General features: G+C 37.3%; 1 protein-coding gene across 1 annotated transcript in view; it reads right to left on the reverse strand.

The window, feature by feature from the left end:
* LOC140145814 (5'-3' exoribonuclease 2-like) overlaps positions 1 to 20,679 on the reverse strand; it is a 119,648-nt gene that overhangs the window by 24,859 nt on the left and 74,110 nt on the right. Inside the window, exon 30 of the mRNA XM_072167493.1 lies at positions 9,842 to 10,030. Coding sequence (XP_072023594.1) covers positions 9,842 to 10,030 — 189 coding nt within the window. The remainder of the gene's footprint in view (positions 1 to 9,841; positions 10,031 to 20,679) is intronic.

Genomic DNA, 20,679 nt, shown 5'->3' on the forward strand with positions numbered 1-20,679 from the left:
ATTAATTGAAACTCACCCTCCCTCTGTGGAAGGTCATGGTTGAATTTTTCTCAGAGGGTGTATGAACTGCTTAATGTGTTCATTTCATTTGAAATTTATACTCCCCCTGCGGAAGATATTCCCTAAATCTTCTACAGGAGTAGTGTGGATTTTAAATGGAATAGCCGAATAATAATCTAAAATCAAATCTGCAAAACTGTGTTGGTGTTTTATCTATTTCTTTTAAAGTAGAAATGATGTTTACTTTGTTTAATACCTAAATCTGCTTTAAATCTTGCTTATCGAGTCTTTTATTTTTTATTCATGCATGGCAAGAATTCTAATTTCTCCATTAAACAACAACCCCCTACTTTTACAAACTCTTGATTTAAGCATTGAGCACACTTAGTAGTAATAATTAACATTATATTAAACTGTCTGTACTGGCCTAGTTGTTATCACACTGGCCATTGCTAATAGCCAATTACCAATGATCAGAGGAAGCTTTTTAAATTGCAAAGCAACAGAAATCAAGCAATTCTCAGTTTGTTTTGTGCATGAACATTTGCTTACAATCAGTGGGAAAAAAGGATTTGTTGGGGTGGGTGGGGCAGAGGGAGAGGGGAGGGGCAGAGGGAGAGTGGAGGGCAAAATTTTGCATGATTTGCTTCAAAAAGAGGGACTTTCTTTGATTTTCTGATGGGGCGGGTCGTGATTAAAATCAATGCCTAATTTTGGAGGTAAAATGCCACTGCCTACAATAGTTTAAGTGTCCTGCTTTGACATGGCAATGATTTTAGTTAGCTTTATGAAGAAATCCAGGTTACTGAAATACTGTATCACTTGCATTGCATTTCCAGTCCATGTGACATTGCATGATAGGTTTGCAACCATGGTTTACCTGCTACTCTGAGGCTACTGTTCACTGCCTCATCTACCCTGTGTTGATTGGGCTTGTTGGGGGCATGTGTGTAGGGTCAGAGACTGCAGCAATTAACGGAGGCTGAGCAACATATGATATGCGTAATAAGTTCTTGGGTAATGCATATTTTAGCTGTGTACTTCATCTGACATGCGGTGGTAAGAGAGGAGAAGCTGTCCGCCATAATATTTGAAATTTTCAGGCACTTTTGTAGGCAATTATTGTGAAATCATGCCCTCAAGTTTTGTTGGAATATTATGTTTTGTTGGAATCTTAAAATGGAAGAATTTCTGATCAATTTCTATAGAGTTGAACTTGCAAAAAAGTGACCTGCTAAATTTAACCCTGCAAGTCAATGTTACCCCATTTTATGGTATGTGTAGCCATTTCAAACATAAGTTGAAAAAAAAATAGATTGATTTTGGCAGCCAATCTGTGCAAGCCTGCATTTCAGAATAAACTGGCCTATAAACTGGTTAAAACTACAGTAATGGCATAACCAGAAGTATTTAGAGGGGGTAAAGGTGACTATCAAGTGTGTGTGTGTGTGTGTGTGGGGGGTGAGTTTGTAATTACCTGCAAACATGGACCTATATTAAGATACATACATCACAAATGTGGACACACCTGCAACTGTGGTTGCTGGCTATAATCAGGACAACAATGCATTGAAAAGTGGTCCACGTTGAGGGGGTTCAGGACAGGTCACGGTTCGATAGGATGCTGTCGGGTGTGTGCGGTCCATGGGGTATCGATTGAAATCAGATGTGTGTGTCCTCTAGGATTTACAAACAGAGGGTGTGTGTGTGTGTATGGGGGAGGGGTTTAACAAGAAACAAACACTGATGATGATGTTTTACACTGCCACATAATGAACATTTTTGTTGCACCAAATGACTCAATATATCGATGACTGAAAAATAAAAGTCGGTTCATTTCAAAAGCTAGTAAAAACATGAACATCACTACACCAAAAGATGGAAATTCACTAAAGCACAAGCCAGTCATATAACACGCATAGCACACTTGGTGTACGTGCTGTGCCCAACTGCATGTATGCCGTTCTATATTATTCAACGATGTAATGAGTCGTGCCTTGAGTTGAATAGAATTAGAAAGCATACGCTTGCTGCTACACGGAACATGTAAAAAAAGTTGTACGGAGAAACAGAAATGGTAGAAATTTGAAAAGTTGTCATTTGGAGAGTTGCATACAATTAGCAATGGAGTTATGTAGTTACCTTCCTAACAGAGAATTATGATAGAAGGGGATTGTTGTTAATGTATTGGAAATGTTTGTACTTTTGGAGAGTTAAAATGTAGTGAGTTGTCACATTCAGAGTATTGGCAGAGTTAATTATTTGGAACATGTTTTGGGGATAGGCATTTTGCAACTTTTAAGATGTCTACGATTTCTGTTTTTCTGTTAATTACACCTGCCGTGCTAATTTTGCGTCAGTTTCCACAAAAATAAACTATTGGATTGACAGCCTATCCTCTATGACACGATCGAGGATGGTACAAACAAAATTCATAATGTTTATTCTCATTCCTAGTCAGCTAAATATTAGTACAATAACTAAAGATTTTATTTAGCAAAATTAAATTACCGCTATGAAAACTCCTCTATTCTAAAATGAACAAAACTTGTTTACAACTTCTATTGCTCGTACTGTATCATGTGCTCATATTAGCACAAGGTCTACACCTACAACGTGCTACATATATGCGTGCTTCGGTAGATGTGTTCCGCATTGACGTGGGCACTCTCCTCTATCGCCTCATAAATGACATCCAGAAACCAATGAAATGTAGCGCTTACAAGCTAACCCACACCCACTGACAAAATTATATGCTGATTTATCTATCTTGGCTGAAATGACTGGGGTTGATAGGGTATGCATGATGCATCAGTTACAGCAAGAAATGACTGGGGCTGATAGGGTATGCATGATGCATCAGTTACAGCAAGAAATGACTGGGGCTGATAGGGTATGCATGATGCATCAGTTACAGCAAGAAATGACTGGGGCTGATAGGGTATGCATGATGCATCAGTTACAGCAAGAACGAACTGGGGAAAACACAGTGAAGACATGATCAGAGTGACAGTATAATCAAGGATTCTCGAGTAATAATTTACTATATGATAAGCCCAGGCCTGGAAATAAGTCGGTCTGAACCAGGAGCCAAACATTTGGAAAAGCGGCTCCTGGTCCTGTAATTTTCTAGTGAACCAGGAGCCATTTTCAAAGAGCCAGGAGTCATTTTTCTTAAAGTATCAAAATGCTTATTTTTGTTATTTCTACAGCTTTCGATGCTCACCTGAGACTTTTAGATCCATGTTATTTGTTATTTAACTTATTATATTATTAATTATTGTCACAAGTTAACAAATAACAAGTTATACAATGAATGTTATTATATCTGAACAGACCAGTTGAGTCTTATTTTATTATTTTTTTTACTTATCAAAATGCTTATTTTTGTTATTTCTACAGCTTTCGATGCTCACCTGAGACTTTTAGATCCATGTTATTTGTTATTTAACTTATTATATTATTAATTATTGTCACAAGTTAACAAATAACAAGTTATACAATGAATGTTATTATATCTGAACAGACCAGTTGAGTCTTATTTTATTATTTTTTTTTACTTATTTTATTTTATTTTCTAATTTTATTTTATTTTATTTTATTTTATTAATTTATTTTATTTTATTTTATTTTATTTTATTTTATTTTATTTTATTTTATTTTATTTTATTTTATTCATTTTTTTTTTAATTCATTTTTTATTTTATTCAATTTGGCCTTTTATTTCGTGATTTTAGGAAAATTTTAAATATCTAGAAACAATGTCGCCAAAATTCAAGATGGCCGCCTTCATGTTTAGCGATCGTGGTGATCACCTAACCTGAAAACAAGGCAAAATACTGCCAAAATTATGAGCCCTGAGGGCAAATATCAAGGAAAATTGGTGAAATATTAGGTAAAAGATAAGTTTTGGCACTGCATTTTGTTGAAAATACATTGGAAATGGCTAATATTTTGAGCGGAAATGAACTTGCCTGACGAAGTTTTACTGGGCCATTTCCTGAGCACTGATACCTGGCGCAAAATACAGATTTTCTCTGGCGCCTGGGCGTGTAATTTTGGTTGGATCCAGGCGTTAAAACTCAGTAACCGTAGGGTAAAAATCGCTCGGCGCCTGCTTGTTTCCAGGTTTGGATGAGCCACACGTTTGCGCAAATGAAGTCAATCACACACTCAATGTGCGATCATACATGTGGTAGTATGTCCTGTGTAAGAGATTGATCTGTAGAAGAGGTGATGCATATTTTGGTCGTTCTGCAAAAAAAATCTCAATGGCAGAAAATGACAAACATTTGGCCATTTCTTTCCATTACTACAGCTCAACTGATCATACTTTTCCTACATTCGACCTTTCATGATTTTTGAGTTGACACAGTCATGAAAATAACTATAGATACTTGACAGACCATTAGTAGCCCAGTTCTGAACCTTTACATTGATCATTCATAACAATAGGTATCTGATGGATCAGTGAAGATAAGAAGGGATTATAATATATCCGTAACCTTGATATTATAGTATATCTCGAGGAAAAAGTGCAATGGACATGTTTTCATTTTATGTTTCAAATATTCCGCGCATGAAAATTGAGTATTTAACCCAAAATGGAAAATGGAACAATTTATTGGAAATCTGTTTAACAGATTTTTTGACATCTTTTTCTGCACTGTATTATACCTAAATTAAGAAATTTTTATAAATATTCGAAGAAAATATAGGTCATCCAAAAAATTCATCAAGTCATAACAAATGGCCTACATGCTTAATTTATTGATTTTCATGTTTTTTCTTGCAAATATGCTAATAATATGCAAATTATGAAATTGCAAAATAAAGTTTCTACATAGCATACATCTTTCAAGTGTGATGTTCAAAATGACAGACATCAAAAAGAGATTAGATGAAATGTAAAGGTGTAGTAACAATTTTGGCATGGACTGTCTGGTCAGGAAAAGTACGGTAAGTTGAGCAGTATCATATTTTGAAAAACCAAGTAGCTGAGGTTTTAGCTCAATATGCTAGGAAAATATTCAAACCGATGCCCCTATGTTGACTTTGGCTAAATAAGCTGTTTTTTTTGCTGGAAAGGGTTCGAATTAATGACAGTCAATGTGCACCATCTTGGAAAAGTTTGGTATACCAAACTGCCCAGCAACTGTCAATCAAACTACAGGCTAAGTCTGTTTCAGTTTCACTATTGAAGTAGTACACACAACATTGAGTTGAACACATGTACATAAACTTTTAGGCTAAGTGTTACTAGGTGTACCAAACTCCTTAGCAACTGTCAATCAAACTGCTGTGAAGTGACTTCACTTTTTATACAGGGGTTGAATACGGGTGTCATGACCCTGGTATAATTATAGTTATAGCAGCAATTTGCAGGAAAAAGGATCTCATATGTTTGCTTTGATTAAAGGTCCATGACCCGATCATCCCCCATTTTTATTCATTTAACTGAGATTTTATTATCAGAAGAAAGCTCATATTTTTCTCATTACCCCATTTTCTCATTAACGCCAGAGAGATGCTTCGTTTAAATTGTGTGAACAAAAAGATACTGATTTGTGGTTTCCGAACCGGAAGTGTATGTACTAGCCTATGGGGCACTGTTAAACACATTTCGGCTTCTCATATCAAAACTGCTGCAGCAATGCAACTCAAAATTTGGAAACATATTGTTTTAATAGTAGGTCTCAATCTAAACAAAACATGAACAATTGGACCACGCCTCTTTGAAGGTATGATTGTTGAAAATTACAGAAAAGTCATAAAAAAGCTTAAATCTGACATAAAATCCAAAATCATTTGTTAAAAAAGAAAAAGAAAACACCTTTCCATAAAGATTGTTTCTACTGATGTCAAAAAGTCTGCATTATAGTTGTATGGGCTATTCCAGTTGAAATACATACATCCCCTATTTAAAGCCTTAATGTACGATTATTTTTAATTGTTAGATTTTTCTTTTTTTCTTCCAAAATGATAATGCAATCATTATGAAAGTTCCCAATACATTGGGACGCGAAAAACATTGGGAATTTGCAAAGAAACAACATCATAAACTTCTCTATCACTTGAAATATCTCGCAATATTTGGATTAGGACGGCGAAAGTGCGGCCTCAGAGTTAGTCTCCACGCCCTCCAAACTGGCTTCAGAGGAGACTACGATTTATGATCGTTCTGACATATTATCATAATCTATAAATTATGATAATATGTTGGACCAACAGAAAATCATCCCGTTTTACTGCAAATAGGGCGAATTTAACAGTTTGCTCATGGATTTAAGTTGGAACATGTGTAATTATTACAAATTTGCCAAAAAATCGGTTTTGAAAAAAATAAAGGTATATTCTGAAAAAAGATCGTACATTAAGGCTTTAAGACATGACCTTAATCTCCCACATACGGGATGTAGATTTCAAATGTTCGAGTTACCCATTCAGGCAACCCCCATTTTGAAGGTCGTCTCTTCCATGGGGGTGGATGAATAGCCTTCCTCTCGCATTTGCCTACTATTACCCACAAAAAGAAGAAGAATGCTGGGGGTGACCCTGATAGAAACCGACAGGATTCCACATCCGTGTGCATACCAGCAGGGTGTTAGATAAACACCCGCCCACCCTTCATTTTGGACGGGCAGATTGCTCCTGGGACTGGCATAATGAATGGCAGTGACATATGATAAATTCTAAAAATAATATTTGAATATTTAAGTTATGTGAACTCAAAACAAGACAAAATAATAAATGAAGGCTATAGTATACAAATATTGACTGCTTTATTTGGGTCATGGTTAAAATTATAGGCCCAAGGTGATCTCAAAACCATGCTATGGTCATAGCATAGTTTTGAGATCACCCTGGGCCTATAATGTTAACCATGACCCAAATAAAGCAGTCAATATTTGTTTTATATACCTCATTAATATAGATTTTTGTCATCTGATTGGTTAAAAGGCCTATTTTATTGTTCATAGGCCATGGTAAAATTTACAAAGAAAGTTTTTCGTTATGAACCGATCGCGTCACCGCAACTAGCAGGCAGCGCGTTGGCGCCGCGTGCGTAATGTGAACACGCCATCGCGCGCGTAGAGTTTGATCGGGACGCACACCGATGATGTGAAAATGACTATGCCCGGGGGATAGTCTTTTTAAAAGACTATTGCCCGAGGAATAGTTCAATTTTTACTTAATTCTTAAAAAGGAGGGCATAGCTAATTCAATGACTGCAATTTTAACTTTTATGAGGTATATAATAATAAATATTTGAACTGACTGAACCCCCAGAAGGGGCAGAGGTCAGGTTTATGTTTCAGGGTCAGATTTTGAACAGTCAGTTTTGTGCAAATGATGGGCACTTGATAAATCCTAGCTAAGACCCTGTGTACCAGTGCACAACCATACACGTAAATGTACCAGTGACCTTCCTGTAATTATGCAAATAATGTCAACAATTGTTTCATGAGCAGGGGTAAAATTTCCAAATGGTGTGAAAAAATTGCTTGCTACTCCTCTCAGTCTGCCAAAAATCGCTTGCCCCCCCCCTCTTGGCCTGCCAAAATCTTTGCCCCCCCCCCTTTTGCACATGCCAAATTATTTGGATCCCAATTTGCAAGCCTTAAATGGTCTAGATATATGTTGCGAGCAGGAATATTTACATATTTAAGCGTTTCCGTAATGTTTTCCTTTTTGAATTTTTAGAGTGTTTTATTTAAAAGGTGCCCCATGAATGTGTGCCAAAAATTGCTTGCCCCCTCACCCTATAGGCTTGCCAAAAAACCTTGCCCCCCCAATTTTACTCTCCCCTCATATCCCACAACTTAGGAAAATAAACATGATCTTTGCTTGTTTAATAGACTATTTAAAATCAAGATCGAAAAATTTCGGAAAACTATGTGCAGTATTTATTCAGCGGTATTTATTCAGTAAGCTAGGGGGTCAAAACAGCAGACAAAACACCATTAATCACAGTACCCTTGTGTGCGAAAATACAGCTAATATAGCGAATGTCCAACACATTAAATGCCATTCTAGGAGTATACAGGCACATTGTCTTCATATGTTGGGATGCATCTACCATATTGACTCTATTAAACGCTACCTTCTATTAAATGCTCCCCCATCTTTTTTCAAAGAAAACATGATCAAAATGCATAAAATTTCCAAGCCATAGCATGTAAGCATCATAAGTAAGCATCACACAATTGATGGACAACTCCTATTCTAATGACATTTCCATCCAATTCATCATCACATTATAGTAGAATGTTCATATTACATCACATTCTTGCATAAAAATACACTTACAGATCTAATTTGGTAATATTTTCCTATAACATGTGCTTCCTGTATGGGCGCCGCCATGTTGAATTTCAATTCAAGCCCCACTTTTTGAGCCCCAGGGGCGTTTATAAAAATCGGTATGTATCATAGTCCATGGAAATAGATACAATAGAAAAGTCCACGGATTATTCCCCATTAGATACATGTGACATGATCAAGGGAATGAGTCACATGTCGGCAATTTTCAATTAAAACTTTTTTACATCATTTTCTGGCAGTTTACAAATGCTACATTTTGATGCAAACCCCAACAAAATCATACATCAGATTACCGAGTTATGAGCAATTTATCAATTGCTGAAAACAATATAAAACAAAATTTGAACACTGTTTTTGCCAATATCTCAAAAACAATATTAGTGACATCCGACTCATTTTCCTTGAACATTTCACATATATAAAATTCCGCAAGTATACTTTTCAAAAATATAATTTAATTGCAAGAAAGTATGTTTTAAATTGCATAATTACGTATTTACGAATTTGTCTAAAACTTGTAAAATATGTCTTTGAACATTCATTTGGGGCATCTATGTAAAGCAGCAAATACCCTGCCATTACATATCATGGAAAAAAGGTCATGTGCATTGCACTAAATGCTATACTCTTTAGCACCCATTTACCAAGATGGTAGCCCCCATACGTATGTCAAATTTCTGATTCCCAGCAGCTTGTTTTATGCAGACTCCATAGCATGCAATTGGTAACCAGCCACACACAGTCAGAGCCCTGGTACTAATCATTTTGAGACTATAGTTTGTAGTGATATCAAGTGTTACAAATATTAGCCTGAATCGCGGGTCAAATAATCAGAAAGTCGCCCAATTTTTCTCTTAACCTTTGGTTTCTATGGGACAGGACACTAACAGTTGTCTCAGGAGCCAATGTTGAAAAGTCACCCGATTATTATTCTTACCCATTTGTTTCTATGGGACAGGAAATTTTAGAAAGTCACTGAGAAAATCTTCAAATTAGCCCAATTGGGCTACCAAATTATGGATTCAGCAACTCTTTCAGAGACAGAGAGAGATATACAGAGGTCATGGAGGTTAGAGTATTTGCCTCTGCTATTATGTGGTTCTAGGTTTGTAACCTCCAGCGGTGGCAATTTGCCGAGGTATTATTAGCTGAGGAAAGGACAAATTGTAATCGACCAAATCTATAAATTAATTTTAGACATCAGCTTCATCCCTCATGTAACATTTAGAATTGGGTAAACCATGAGAGTGCCCCTTCCTATGTAGGGGACATTCAGCCACCTATCTCATGTACAAAGAGACATGTACATCTGCCGCACAGGCAGTTTCATAGAGAGTAGGTTATAACCTTAGACCGGTCGGGCTCAAAACAGTCAATATATGAAAATTGAGGCCCTGAATCTTCAGCCTAAAATAGCACCTAATACTTTTCATATCAAAAATTGAATTTGATCAGCAACATCGCTATTCTGACAAAAATGGTGCTACTACAAATATTGTACATTGTAAAAACTTACCCTGCGTTGTTGTTGGTTTCCTCCATACTGTTGCTGTGATCTCTCATTATATCCACCGGTTCGTCTTTGCTGTCCGCCGTATGACCCCCTTGTCGGGGTGCTCTGGTAGCCCCCGCTACCTTGGTATCTATCCTGCTGGTACGAAAGCGTTGCTGCGACGAATAACCGCCTCCATATCCACCAGGAGCACTGTGACACATCAAACAGAAGAAATCATGGCATGAGAACCGAATAAAAAGAACAAGAATTCATTCAATATATATATACACTCTCAGCGACTACTTGTTCCACTCCAGACTGAGCTCAAGAAGACGAAAGAGCTTGAGAGACTAAGAGAGAGAGAAAAGAGAGACAGAAAAAAAAGTGGAGCAACAATTTGAGCTGGATAGAATGAGTGGTACTACTACTCTCCATAAGTCAAGAGTAGTATATTGAGTGTTGCTGCCTATATACTTATACACAGAAGTACCAGCTCTCCAAAAAAACCTCTACGGAGGTCTAGCTACCCTGGCCACCTCCATCTGGGTTTACTGCCTCGTAGCTAGACTTTGCTTACAGGCATCAACCCGAGACGATCTCGAGAGTTGCATTTTTTTTGATAACCTGAGCGACCGCCATCCTCAACATAAGGACTCGTAGAATAAGAGAGAGAGAGTGAGAGAAAACAAGTGGATTTTTTATTTCTCTCTTCTCTCTCTCAAGTTGAGTTGGAACAGACTGGTTTGATAGTGCTGGTTTGAGTAGCTCTTACGACTCCAGACAAGAGGTCCTTACAACAACTAGAAGGACTCACGGTTTTCGGTTTAACCATTGACATTGTCGTTGAATTTCCATGTTAAGCTTAACGTAGTGTCACACGGGGGAAAGAACGCCGGGCCCAGACGAGCTGATGAATTTTGGAGTACTTGCTGAGATCCCATAAGGATGTTGACGACTCAAGAGACTGTGAAAATTTGAGCTCAAGAGAAGTTAAGCGCAATCATAAAAATATCTGAATAAATTTTGTTTTGCTGTGTTTCAATTTTTTAATAATTTAAAGGTATGAAGGATACTTGTGTGTGAATAGGCCACTTCACCACTCCTTCAGTCTTGATACTCTATATTATGATCGGAAAAAAAGCGGCATCAGACTTTGTAATGCATGGATATAGATTAGGCTTTTTGAAATGGAAAGCCTTAAACATGTACATAAGTGTAGTTGGGATAGATATCGTAGACGACGTATGGTACTTCACTATAGGAAACTTATAAGTGATACTTTTGACGGCAATGATGTTTGCAATGCTATGCACACACACACATAATTCAAAGGATATATAGGTTTATTGGTGGATGTATTTCAAAACTGTGTGTATAAACCTGCCCATGTTACAAAAGCTGGGTGATGATGACATGAGGGGAAATGGTTTGACAGACAGACAGACACACACACACACACACCCCCACCCATTAGACACACCCACCGACAAACAGCAACTTTTTTACATACAGACTAAACCACGGGCCAACAGCAAGCCAAACAAGACTTGAGCTAATCCAGTTGAAATCCATACTTGTATTTGCCAGATTGAAGACATGAACTTAATCTCTCACACAGGGGGACTTCAAATGGAGTCACACATTCAGGTAATTGAATTGAAATTAACACTCCGTGTGAGAGATTAAGGTCATGTCTTCCATAAAGAGTGTATGGATATCAAATGGAATAGCCACAAGTTGCATACAGCGGCCTACCAGGCAAAATTTCCAAAATGAAAAAGGCACCTTGTCATAACAAAAAGTCACAGAAAAAATCCTACTATTTTTGGGAAAAAGTCCAATATTTTCCTATTTTTGACCCCCCTCCCATTGCCCCTCTGGAGAAAATTCCTGGAGCTGCTACTACCAAGGGGGACACTGATCCACATCCAGAATGACTTCACTTGGACAAATGTGCGCTAAGTGCAAAGATTTGATGATAAAATGGGTCAAATGGGGGTTAATATCAAATGGTCTAAGACACACCAAAGAAATTTGGAAATGTTGTCCCAGTATTTCAATTTTGTCCCAGTAACTTGCTCCCTCTAGTGGCTGCAAGATATTCAGCAGGGGCAAATTTTCGATTGATTTCAAACACTTTAAATTAAAAAGCGAGAAATTGTAAAGACATGTGATGTTTAACTTGACTTATCCCAACTAGGCACTATTTTGACCTTATAACAGCCTTTACTAGAGTTAAATACCTCACTAACTCGACCTTTACCATGACCTTATCCTGACTGGGCACTATCTCAACCTTGTCACAACCTTTACTCAAGTTAAATACCTCACTAACTCGACCTTTACATGACCTTATCCCAACTGGGCACTATCTCAACCTTGTCACAACCTTTACTAGAGTTAAATACCTCACTAACTCGACCTTTATCATGACCTTATCCTGACTGGGCACTATCTCAACCTTGTCACAACCTTTACTCAAGTTAAATACCTCACTAACTCGACTTTTACCATGACCTTATCATGACTGGGCACTATCTTGACCTTGTCACAACCTTTACTAGAGTTAAATACCTCACTAACTCGACCTTTATCATGACCTTATCCTGACTGGGCACTATCTCAACCTTGTCACAACCTTTACTCGAGTTAAATACCTCACTAACTCGACCTTTACATGACCTTATCATGACTGGGCACTATCTCGACCTTGTCACAACGGTTACTAGAGTTAAATACAGGTCTCACTAACTCTACCTTTACCATGACATTATAACAGCCTTTACTAGAGTTAAATACCTCACTAACTCGACCTTTATCATGACCTTATCCTGACTGGTCACTATCTCAACCTTGTCACAACCTTTACTAGAGTTAAATACCTCACTAACTCGACCTTTACATGACCTTATCTTGACTGGGCATTATCTCGACCTTGTCACAACGGTTACTAGAGTTAAATACAGGTCTCACTAACTCGACCTTTACCATGACCTTATAACAGCCTTTACTAGAGTGAAATACCTCACTAACTCGACCTTTACATGACCTTATCCTGACTGGGCACTATCTCAACCTTGTCACAACCTTTACTAGAGTTAAATACCTCACTAACTCGACCTTTACCATATAATGACCTTATCCTGACTGGGCACTATCTTGACCTTATCACGACTGTTACTTGAGTTAAATACCTCACGTCTGAACATGGCTACTAAAACTCACAACACCCAAATAAACTTATTGATACAGTACAATATAAGTCAATTTCAACAATATTTACAGACATAAATTAACTTCAACAATATTTACACAGACTTAAACAAAAATCTGAAGTATTAATCTAGATGCATATTATGCATGCTTTTTTGAGGACACGTTTGATAGTTGGCTATTACCAGGTCACAGTTGTACACAGTGATGTCCACAGGTAGATAGATCTGTATGATTAGTGGCTTTGAATAGAACGATGTTGTATTAAACCTATGATTGCACACATACAAAGACATGACAGGTGGTAAGTGCAGCCTACTTATAGTGCAGGGCAATACATTCAAAAATTGTTTTCACCTATCCCTATGGTAATTAATCCTGTTACATCACTACATCTACAGGGAATTGAATTTGAAACTTAAGGGGGTACTACACCCATTGGATTTTTTTGCGGGTTTTCTGCATTTTGTGGAGAAATGAGAAAAAAAATTGGTCAAAGTGGTATGCAAAATGAAGGGGCAAATCTTCTCGTTCTATTGGTGGCATCGGTATCAATGTAGCTTACATGCTTTTAAAGGTAGAAGCTCGGAAGAGGTACATAGACCTCGATTCACAAAATCGAGTTTCTTTAGAATTTCAGAATTGATACCGTTAATCCAATCACTCACACTTGTTAAGCATTTGTGACAGACGTTAAAAGTATAAAAATTATTTTTTGGGGGAAATTAATTAATTATGCACAGCTTTGAAAACATTAATATGCATCAATTTCATGTTATCAATGAAATTAAACGTATTTCCCCCCCTTTTAGTTGACAATGATATGCAAAATTTGTGTTCGCAAGGCAGCATATTTGTTTCAGGTTTGATAAGGTTGAAATTAAAGAACAGTAAATGCCTTGGTTTTCAGTATTAGGTGAATTTTTGCTCAGTTTTCTGAGGAAATACGGAAGCTTACAAAACATGATTTATAATGCATTTGTAATGTGAATCGGTATGTTCACAATGATAACAGCTAAATGGGACACCCTACTAGTTCACGTGTATTAACAGTTTCGTCACTTACCTGTACCGCATGCTGAAATCATTCCACTTTAAGAAAATCCATTATAAATCCAGTATAAATCCATGAAACTCAATGTATTCGCTTGTCGAAAAGACTTGCATACATTTTTGTACAGACGCCATGATTTGGTTTTTTCTAGCGGTGGGCGATTCGATACCATTTTGGTATCGGTCAATTTCCGATACAATACTTTTATTTTTATGGAACGTAGGCCTATTGAAAACAAAAATAATTATTCGAAAATTGAAAACAAATATTAAATAAAAAATCTTTCATTCTCTATTAGCGACTTCAGGTAGCGAATAAATTGTGTGTGGTAGGCCTATAGGGACCGTCGACCGTTCACAAACACTTGCTGGAAGGAGGCTGAAGCAAAAAAAATTCATCACAAAAATTTTTCGGGGCCCCCTTTAGCCTACAGACCTCCTATCATTCACATTTAAAAGTGTATAGAAACTAGTTTACGCTAGAATCCTCATTTCATACAATTTTTAACAATGTTTCACACACCGAAGTTTTCGTGTTCTTGAGCATTGTAAAGTTGCAATGTTCGAATCCAATCAAAGTAGGCCTATTAAATTGCAAATCTTTTACAAAATATTTTACAAACACCACGGTTATATGTTATGAAAGATTTGAAACTATAGCCAATGTATTGGTTTTGTTTAATGTTTACAATTAATTTCAACACAAAAATTGCGTTAATAATGTTTTAAACTTAAATTGTCAACAGAAAGAGTCAGCTGATCATCAGGTTTTATGTCTTCTTTTAACATGAGTGGAAACAAAGGAACCCGAAGAATGTGCAAAGTTATTGACTTCGGCTAGCATCTTAAATTTAAATTCTGAGTCAAAAATATGCTTTGTTTCATTAATTAAAAAGAAAGTTGTAAAGTTGTTGTATCTTGTTGGTAAAGTGAAGTTTGCTACTGGTTTTATTATTACCTGTGTTTGCGATTGAAATCCCACAAAGAGTAAGTAAGTTCGTTATTAAATGTGGTAGGCCTCAGTACCCCCCTCCAATCCCCAACATAGGCCTACACATGGACTCAATTAAGTCGCGGATTCAGGTGGCTGGCGCCCCCCCCCAAATAAATAAATAAAGAGAAGAGAAGGGAAGAAAGGAGAAAAGAGAAGAGAAAATGGAGGAAAGGAGGAGAGAAACTAAATTGCACGTAATTGAGTAGGCCCATGTGTAAATAACCGCACAGTCGGGACGATTGGAAGTAGGTCCTATAGAGACCTGCGACTAGGCATTGGCATTGCTTGAAGGCGGGTCCTCGTCCTAAAAGCACGTGAAAAATTACTGCGGGTCCGCCGATATGCAGGGCCCCTCACATTTTGCCACCAAAGTCAAAAATTAAGACGGACTCCATAACGACTTCATCGATTTATGCATGCTTTAGTAATTGCCAATCTCAAGTTTTGCAAATTGATTTGGGCCCTTTTTCTGTTTAAAGCAATTGATTCAAATAGTAGTGTAAAAACAATGCATCGAATGGCTTCAATTCGACCTTCATTTTGCAAATTTTTCAAACTTCTCAGGGGGAACATCCCCTCAGACTCCCCCTCATGTAGTGGATAAACATATGATCATTTTCGCTCTTCTTCCAACATTTGCAAATTTAAGCCCAATTTGCGGTATAGGCTTACAGGAAAACTTGTCCAAGGAAGGTTTCATGGACCATCATTTTACAAATTTGCGGCTTTTTTCAAACTAAAATTTTACACACTAGTACCAAAATGGTCCACCAAATCACTTCAATTTAGTCTTCATTTTACCCTCCCCTGCGTAATCGATATAGGCCTACAAGTGGCCATTTTCGCTTCTGCTTTCGCCGATTTATGTTTAAAACAATTTATAGGCCTCACGATAATAGGGAATTGAAACTTGTCCACGAAAGGCTCTCACAAATTTTCGGCCCAAACTAAAATTTTACACTAGTATATAGGCCTTGGCATAATAGTGCCAAAATTGTCCACCAAATCGCTTCAATTAGATCTTCATTTTGCACACGCTTTTTTTTTTTTTTTTTTCTGAGGGGGAACACCTCCTCAGACAACCCCTCATGTCAAGCATAAGCGCGCTCCATGCCATTTTTTTTTTTCATTTTGTTTTATTTTTTCTACAAATTCGACCCAAACCCCCTGACTGCTCTAGTTCGACAATGGGTACCAAAAGCTGGTATCGCCCATCCCTATGAAGATTGACTACGTACTCTCGCTAAATAAAAAATCCCTTAAAAAGGGATGAATAAGCGTCCTTATCAACCAATCAACTTTTAAGACAAATAGGTGAAAACGATGTTTTTTCATAATTTTTAATTTCACATGATCCGTGCATATATCGCCTAGCTATAAATGAAAAAATATTTTTTTAGACCAATCAAACCAATATATGGGTGTAGTACGCCCTTAACAATAAGAGATTGACAGTGCATTTACTTAAAGATCACTGCTCTTTTCAAAAATTTTTGGGACACAACCATTTAGCATCAGTTAGAGACACAGCTTTACAAATAAGGTTTTAACCCCATGAGAACTACCTGCTGATTGGCCAAAATGACTATTGTGTCCAATTGTGAACCAATCAAGGAGGGTATTAATAAGATCATCTGCAAATTTCAGTTTGACCATAAGTAGTTTAAAGCCATTTCATAATTGGCCATTCAAGTTATCAACCAATCAAAAATGCTGTTAGATGTTCAGTAGGGTCCAGTGGGTTAAATGTGTAAACTCTCCTTTGTGTCATCTTTTACAGGTTAATGCCAACACACTGCCAATGTGCAAAGGTTTGGAATAATCTGTTAGGTAACAATTGGAAGATAATACACATAGTGTGCATCAAAGTCACCTCAATTCAAAGTGGAGAGCATTAAACAAGAGAAAATGCAGAAAATCTGATAATAGTATGCATCAAAATCACCTTGTTGAGATAACAAAGACAGGTCTCTGATCACCATAATAAGGCCTGCTATTCTCGCTCATCCAAATCAAAATATGTCTCTCACGTAATGTTATCATATGCCTCGTCTACAAATACACGCTTAAAATAAACTTGTGACCGAAATCAAAATATCGTTTACGGTAACGCGATCACTCCGAGCCATGCTAACTGGCTGCATGGGTTACGTTTCAAATCGTAGCGCTCGATGATTTAACATTTCAATCTTCTTTTCTCTACACTTATTCTAAATTTCAAGTGTGTTTGAACAAGCTACGTTATACTGTGTATTAAGATAAGTTTACTGATGTACCAGCTATGTATGAATGTTACCATACAGGGTGTCCCAATCATTACAGCTCCACACGTTTCATTTACACCACAGTACCATTTAACTCTAGACGTTGTTTCTTTCGCGAAATTGAGCATTTTTTACTATGTATTTTATCATGTTTTTTACAAATACATTACGAAAGAAATCCAGATTTGTAAACTCCAACTGCACTATTTTATGGATTTTATTTCCCTATTTCACTTGTGTTTGCAATTTAAAAGGAAAGAAAATCTTAATTGCACCAGCGGGGTACACGTGCGCAACAACACATCACGTTGCCTAGTCACGCAATTTGTTAACACACACATACGCTACGCATATGCGACCCGTATCTGCATGCGCGGCACATCCTATGGAAGCACTATAGAAGCACTGATTTCATACAAAAATAGCGGTCAAATGGCTCTGTTTTAACTGATAAAATGTGCGTTTCTTTTCCCAAGTTCTTTCCCCCGATTTAAATATCAAGTTATGAATGAATTTTGTTCAAACTTCTCAAGAACTGTGGATTTACCTGATGTTCACGTAATGTAAGGTATAAAAACGAGAACTGCCGCATTATCCTGTGAGATTTGATGAAAGTGCAAAATGTGACCACTTTAAACTTCAACAGCCATTATTTCAATGTTCATTTTCTCCAATGATTACAGCTCTAATAAATGTTCCGATGAACACCATGTGATACCATTTGTGCCTGGACACCTCGAATAAGCCGTAAAGTCCCCCTCTGGTCATTTGTACTTTTTTACATATTTGCAAAGAGCATGTTTCAGGGATTAAAATGACACCTCAATGAACTTCATATGACAATCAGAAGCGAAGTTATGGCTTGTTATAGGTTGTCATGAATCAAAACGCGAAACCAAGAAAAACGCGTTCAAAGTTAGGGAAGCAAAATGACCATTCATCAGATGGGCCTCAGAAAATGTAGATTATTTCATATTTCCACTTATTTCTTTAAAATAAAACTTTGTATGTGTTTAGAAGAAAGCTTAAACATTTCAAATCTGCAAAAATCTCAACTTCGCCAAAATACGAGATTTGCATATATTTTCACCTGTAGCTCGAAATGAAGTTTGCCGAGTTTACGGCTCATTCGCCGCGTCCAGCCACATTTGAGAAAAAATTGCCAGATACAGCCTATCATACAGGGTGTCCCAATGATTACAGCTCCCAATAAATGTTCCGCGTACACCACAATACCATTTTAGCAAAAACGCATGATATATGTACAATGCACAGGGTGTCCCAAAGATAACAGCAGCAATTAATGTTCCAACACACACCATGTAATACCATTTTAGCACAAATTGCCAGATACAGGGTGTCCCAATGAATGTTCAATAAATTTCATGTGTATACCACATAACTACTTACAGCTCCAACCAGCATCTGAAATAGGGAACAAATGGAAATTTTCCCGAGGACAACCTAAGCATATATTCTGCTTGTCCTCAAAATATTTAAGATGTCCCAAATATGCAAATATTTTTGGTATCAAAAATACAGTTTTTGATATTTTTACTCTGGAAAATCAGTGCTAGCTTCCAAATTATGATCATGCAGATCTTGGATCACAGGCACCATCAGGGAAATGGTTAATTAAAAATTAAAAAAGTGATCAAGCTGAAACAGTGGAAATCACAGCATTAGGTGTGCTGGTGGTGATCACTAGACATTTAAACATGAAAAGTAAAAAATTTATGTCCAGTTTAATCTTTAATTTGTTTTAAATTTACTTTTAAATTTTGGAGGTATTTAACATCTGGTAGTCCATCGGACAAGTGCATGGCTCATGCTTGTCCTCAGTGATTTTTGGACAAGGGGACAAGAGGACAACTCCTTATTTTGAACACTGGCTCCATTAAATATTCCACAAACACCGCAATACCATTTATGTAAAAATGGCTAGTGTCCCAAAAATCAGAGCTCAAATATCAGTTTGCATTATTTTGAACTCTTTAAATGTTAGATAAATTCTAAAAAATAATTGGCATAGTTAACACATGCTGCATTTTATTATTATTATTGTTATTATTATTACATTTCTATGATGCTAAACAATGCACAGAGCACCTAAATACAAAATCAGTTTGCTATGTACACTCGGTTTCAGAGAGGAATGGCAGTTCCTTGCTCAGATTGACACAAGCACCCTGCTAATGAGCGACATATGCAGAGCTTTGTGTTCCCTTCAAGAGCGCCGCTCTGCGTCGACCAATGTTTAAAAGCGTAATTGGCCAATCAGATTATCGATCTGTTGTTATGATTACTGGACGGTTGAATTAACCAATCAGAACCCCACTTCCGTATTTACGCTGTGCACGCTTTCATAATGTAAACAACTGCCGTACTTGGCCAGAAACTGTAAGGATAAACTTGAGCCAAGACAAACCCAACACACCACTCACTCCTATAATGTCCATTGTATAAGGTTGTGTAAAGTGAATAATATTAACAATGTACATACAGACTGCTTACATTCAACCAATAATATATGACCTACATTATACGCCAAAATTGCCCTATATTGGGCCAAATATCAACCAAAATATGGAATTTTTGCACCTCCCGAAATCTTGGCCCCATTGTTTACAGCCTGACACTATGTGATGGTCATTGAAGCAAGGTGACCAACGCTATGGCAAATTGAAGTAACATGTAAGTTTACTATATCAAATTGATTATCTGGTCAACTGGACTTACATTTTTTAACTGGCAACATTTTACATCCTATCCTAGATGTTTCTTTAATCTGTCTGTTTTTTCGGCGGCAATTGGTTAGTGACAGGGTTACAGAACCGAGTCGCTGAGGGACCTTTTGGATACCAGGACTGTAGGGCCACGCCAAGTTGTGGTGCAGACACAGAATTAGAGAAGGAGAACCAGGACACCCTATACCATCACGTACTATCGCGCCGTCAGCTATGGGGAGAACATTGGGGGTATTCGGGTCCTTGCCGACGGTGCGCGGAGAAGAACGAAAACAATTCTGCATCTCATCTAAAGCGTCTTGGTACTCGCGTGCAGGTTGCATTAAGTGCGTCTCTCAAATGCGCCCTTCATCCATGTTCCGCTTGCATGACAACGAATGCCTCGAGTGAATTACGAGGGAAATAGAATATCCCTAATTTTTGCTCCATGCCTGTATCAAGATGGCGGTCGAGTCCTGATTCTCTGTCTTTAATTCTGTGGGCGCAGACCTCCTCTATTCAGAGATGACTCCCACTGCCTCTTACAAACCACCGACTCGCCACTGTAAAATTAGATGGTTTGAAGAAACATCCATGATAGGATGGGAT

The sequence above is a fragment of the Amphiura filiformis genome, chromosome 2 (assembly GCF_039555335.1).
Source record: "Amphiura filiformis chromosome 2, Afil_fr2py, whole genome shotgun sequence".
Lineage (NCBI taxonomy): Eukaryota > Metazoa > Echinodermata > Ophiuroidea > Amphilepidida > Amphiuridae > Amphiura > Amphiura filiformis.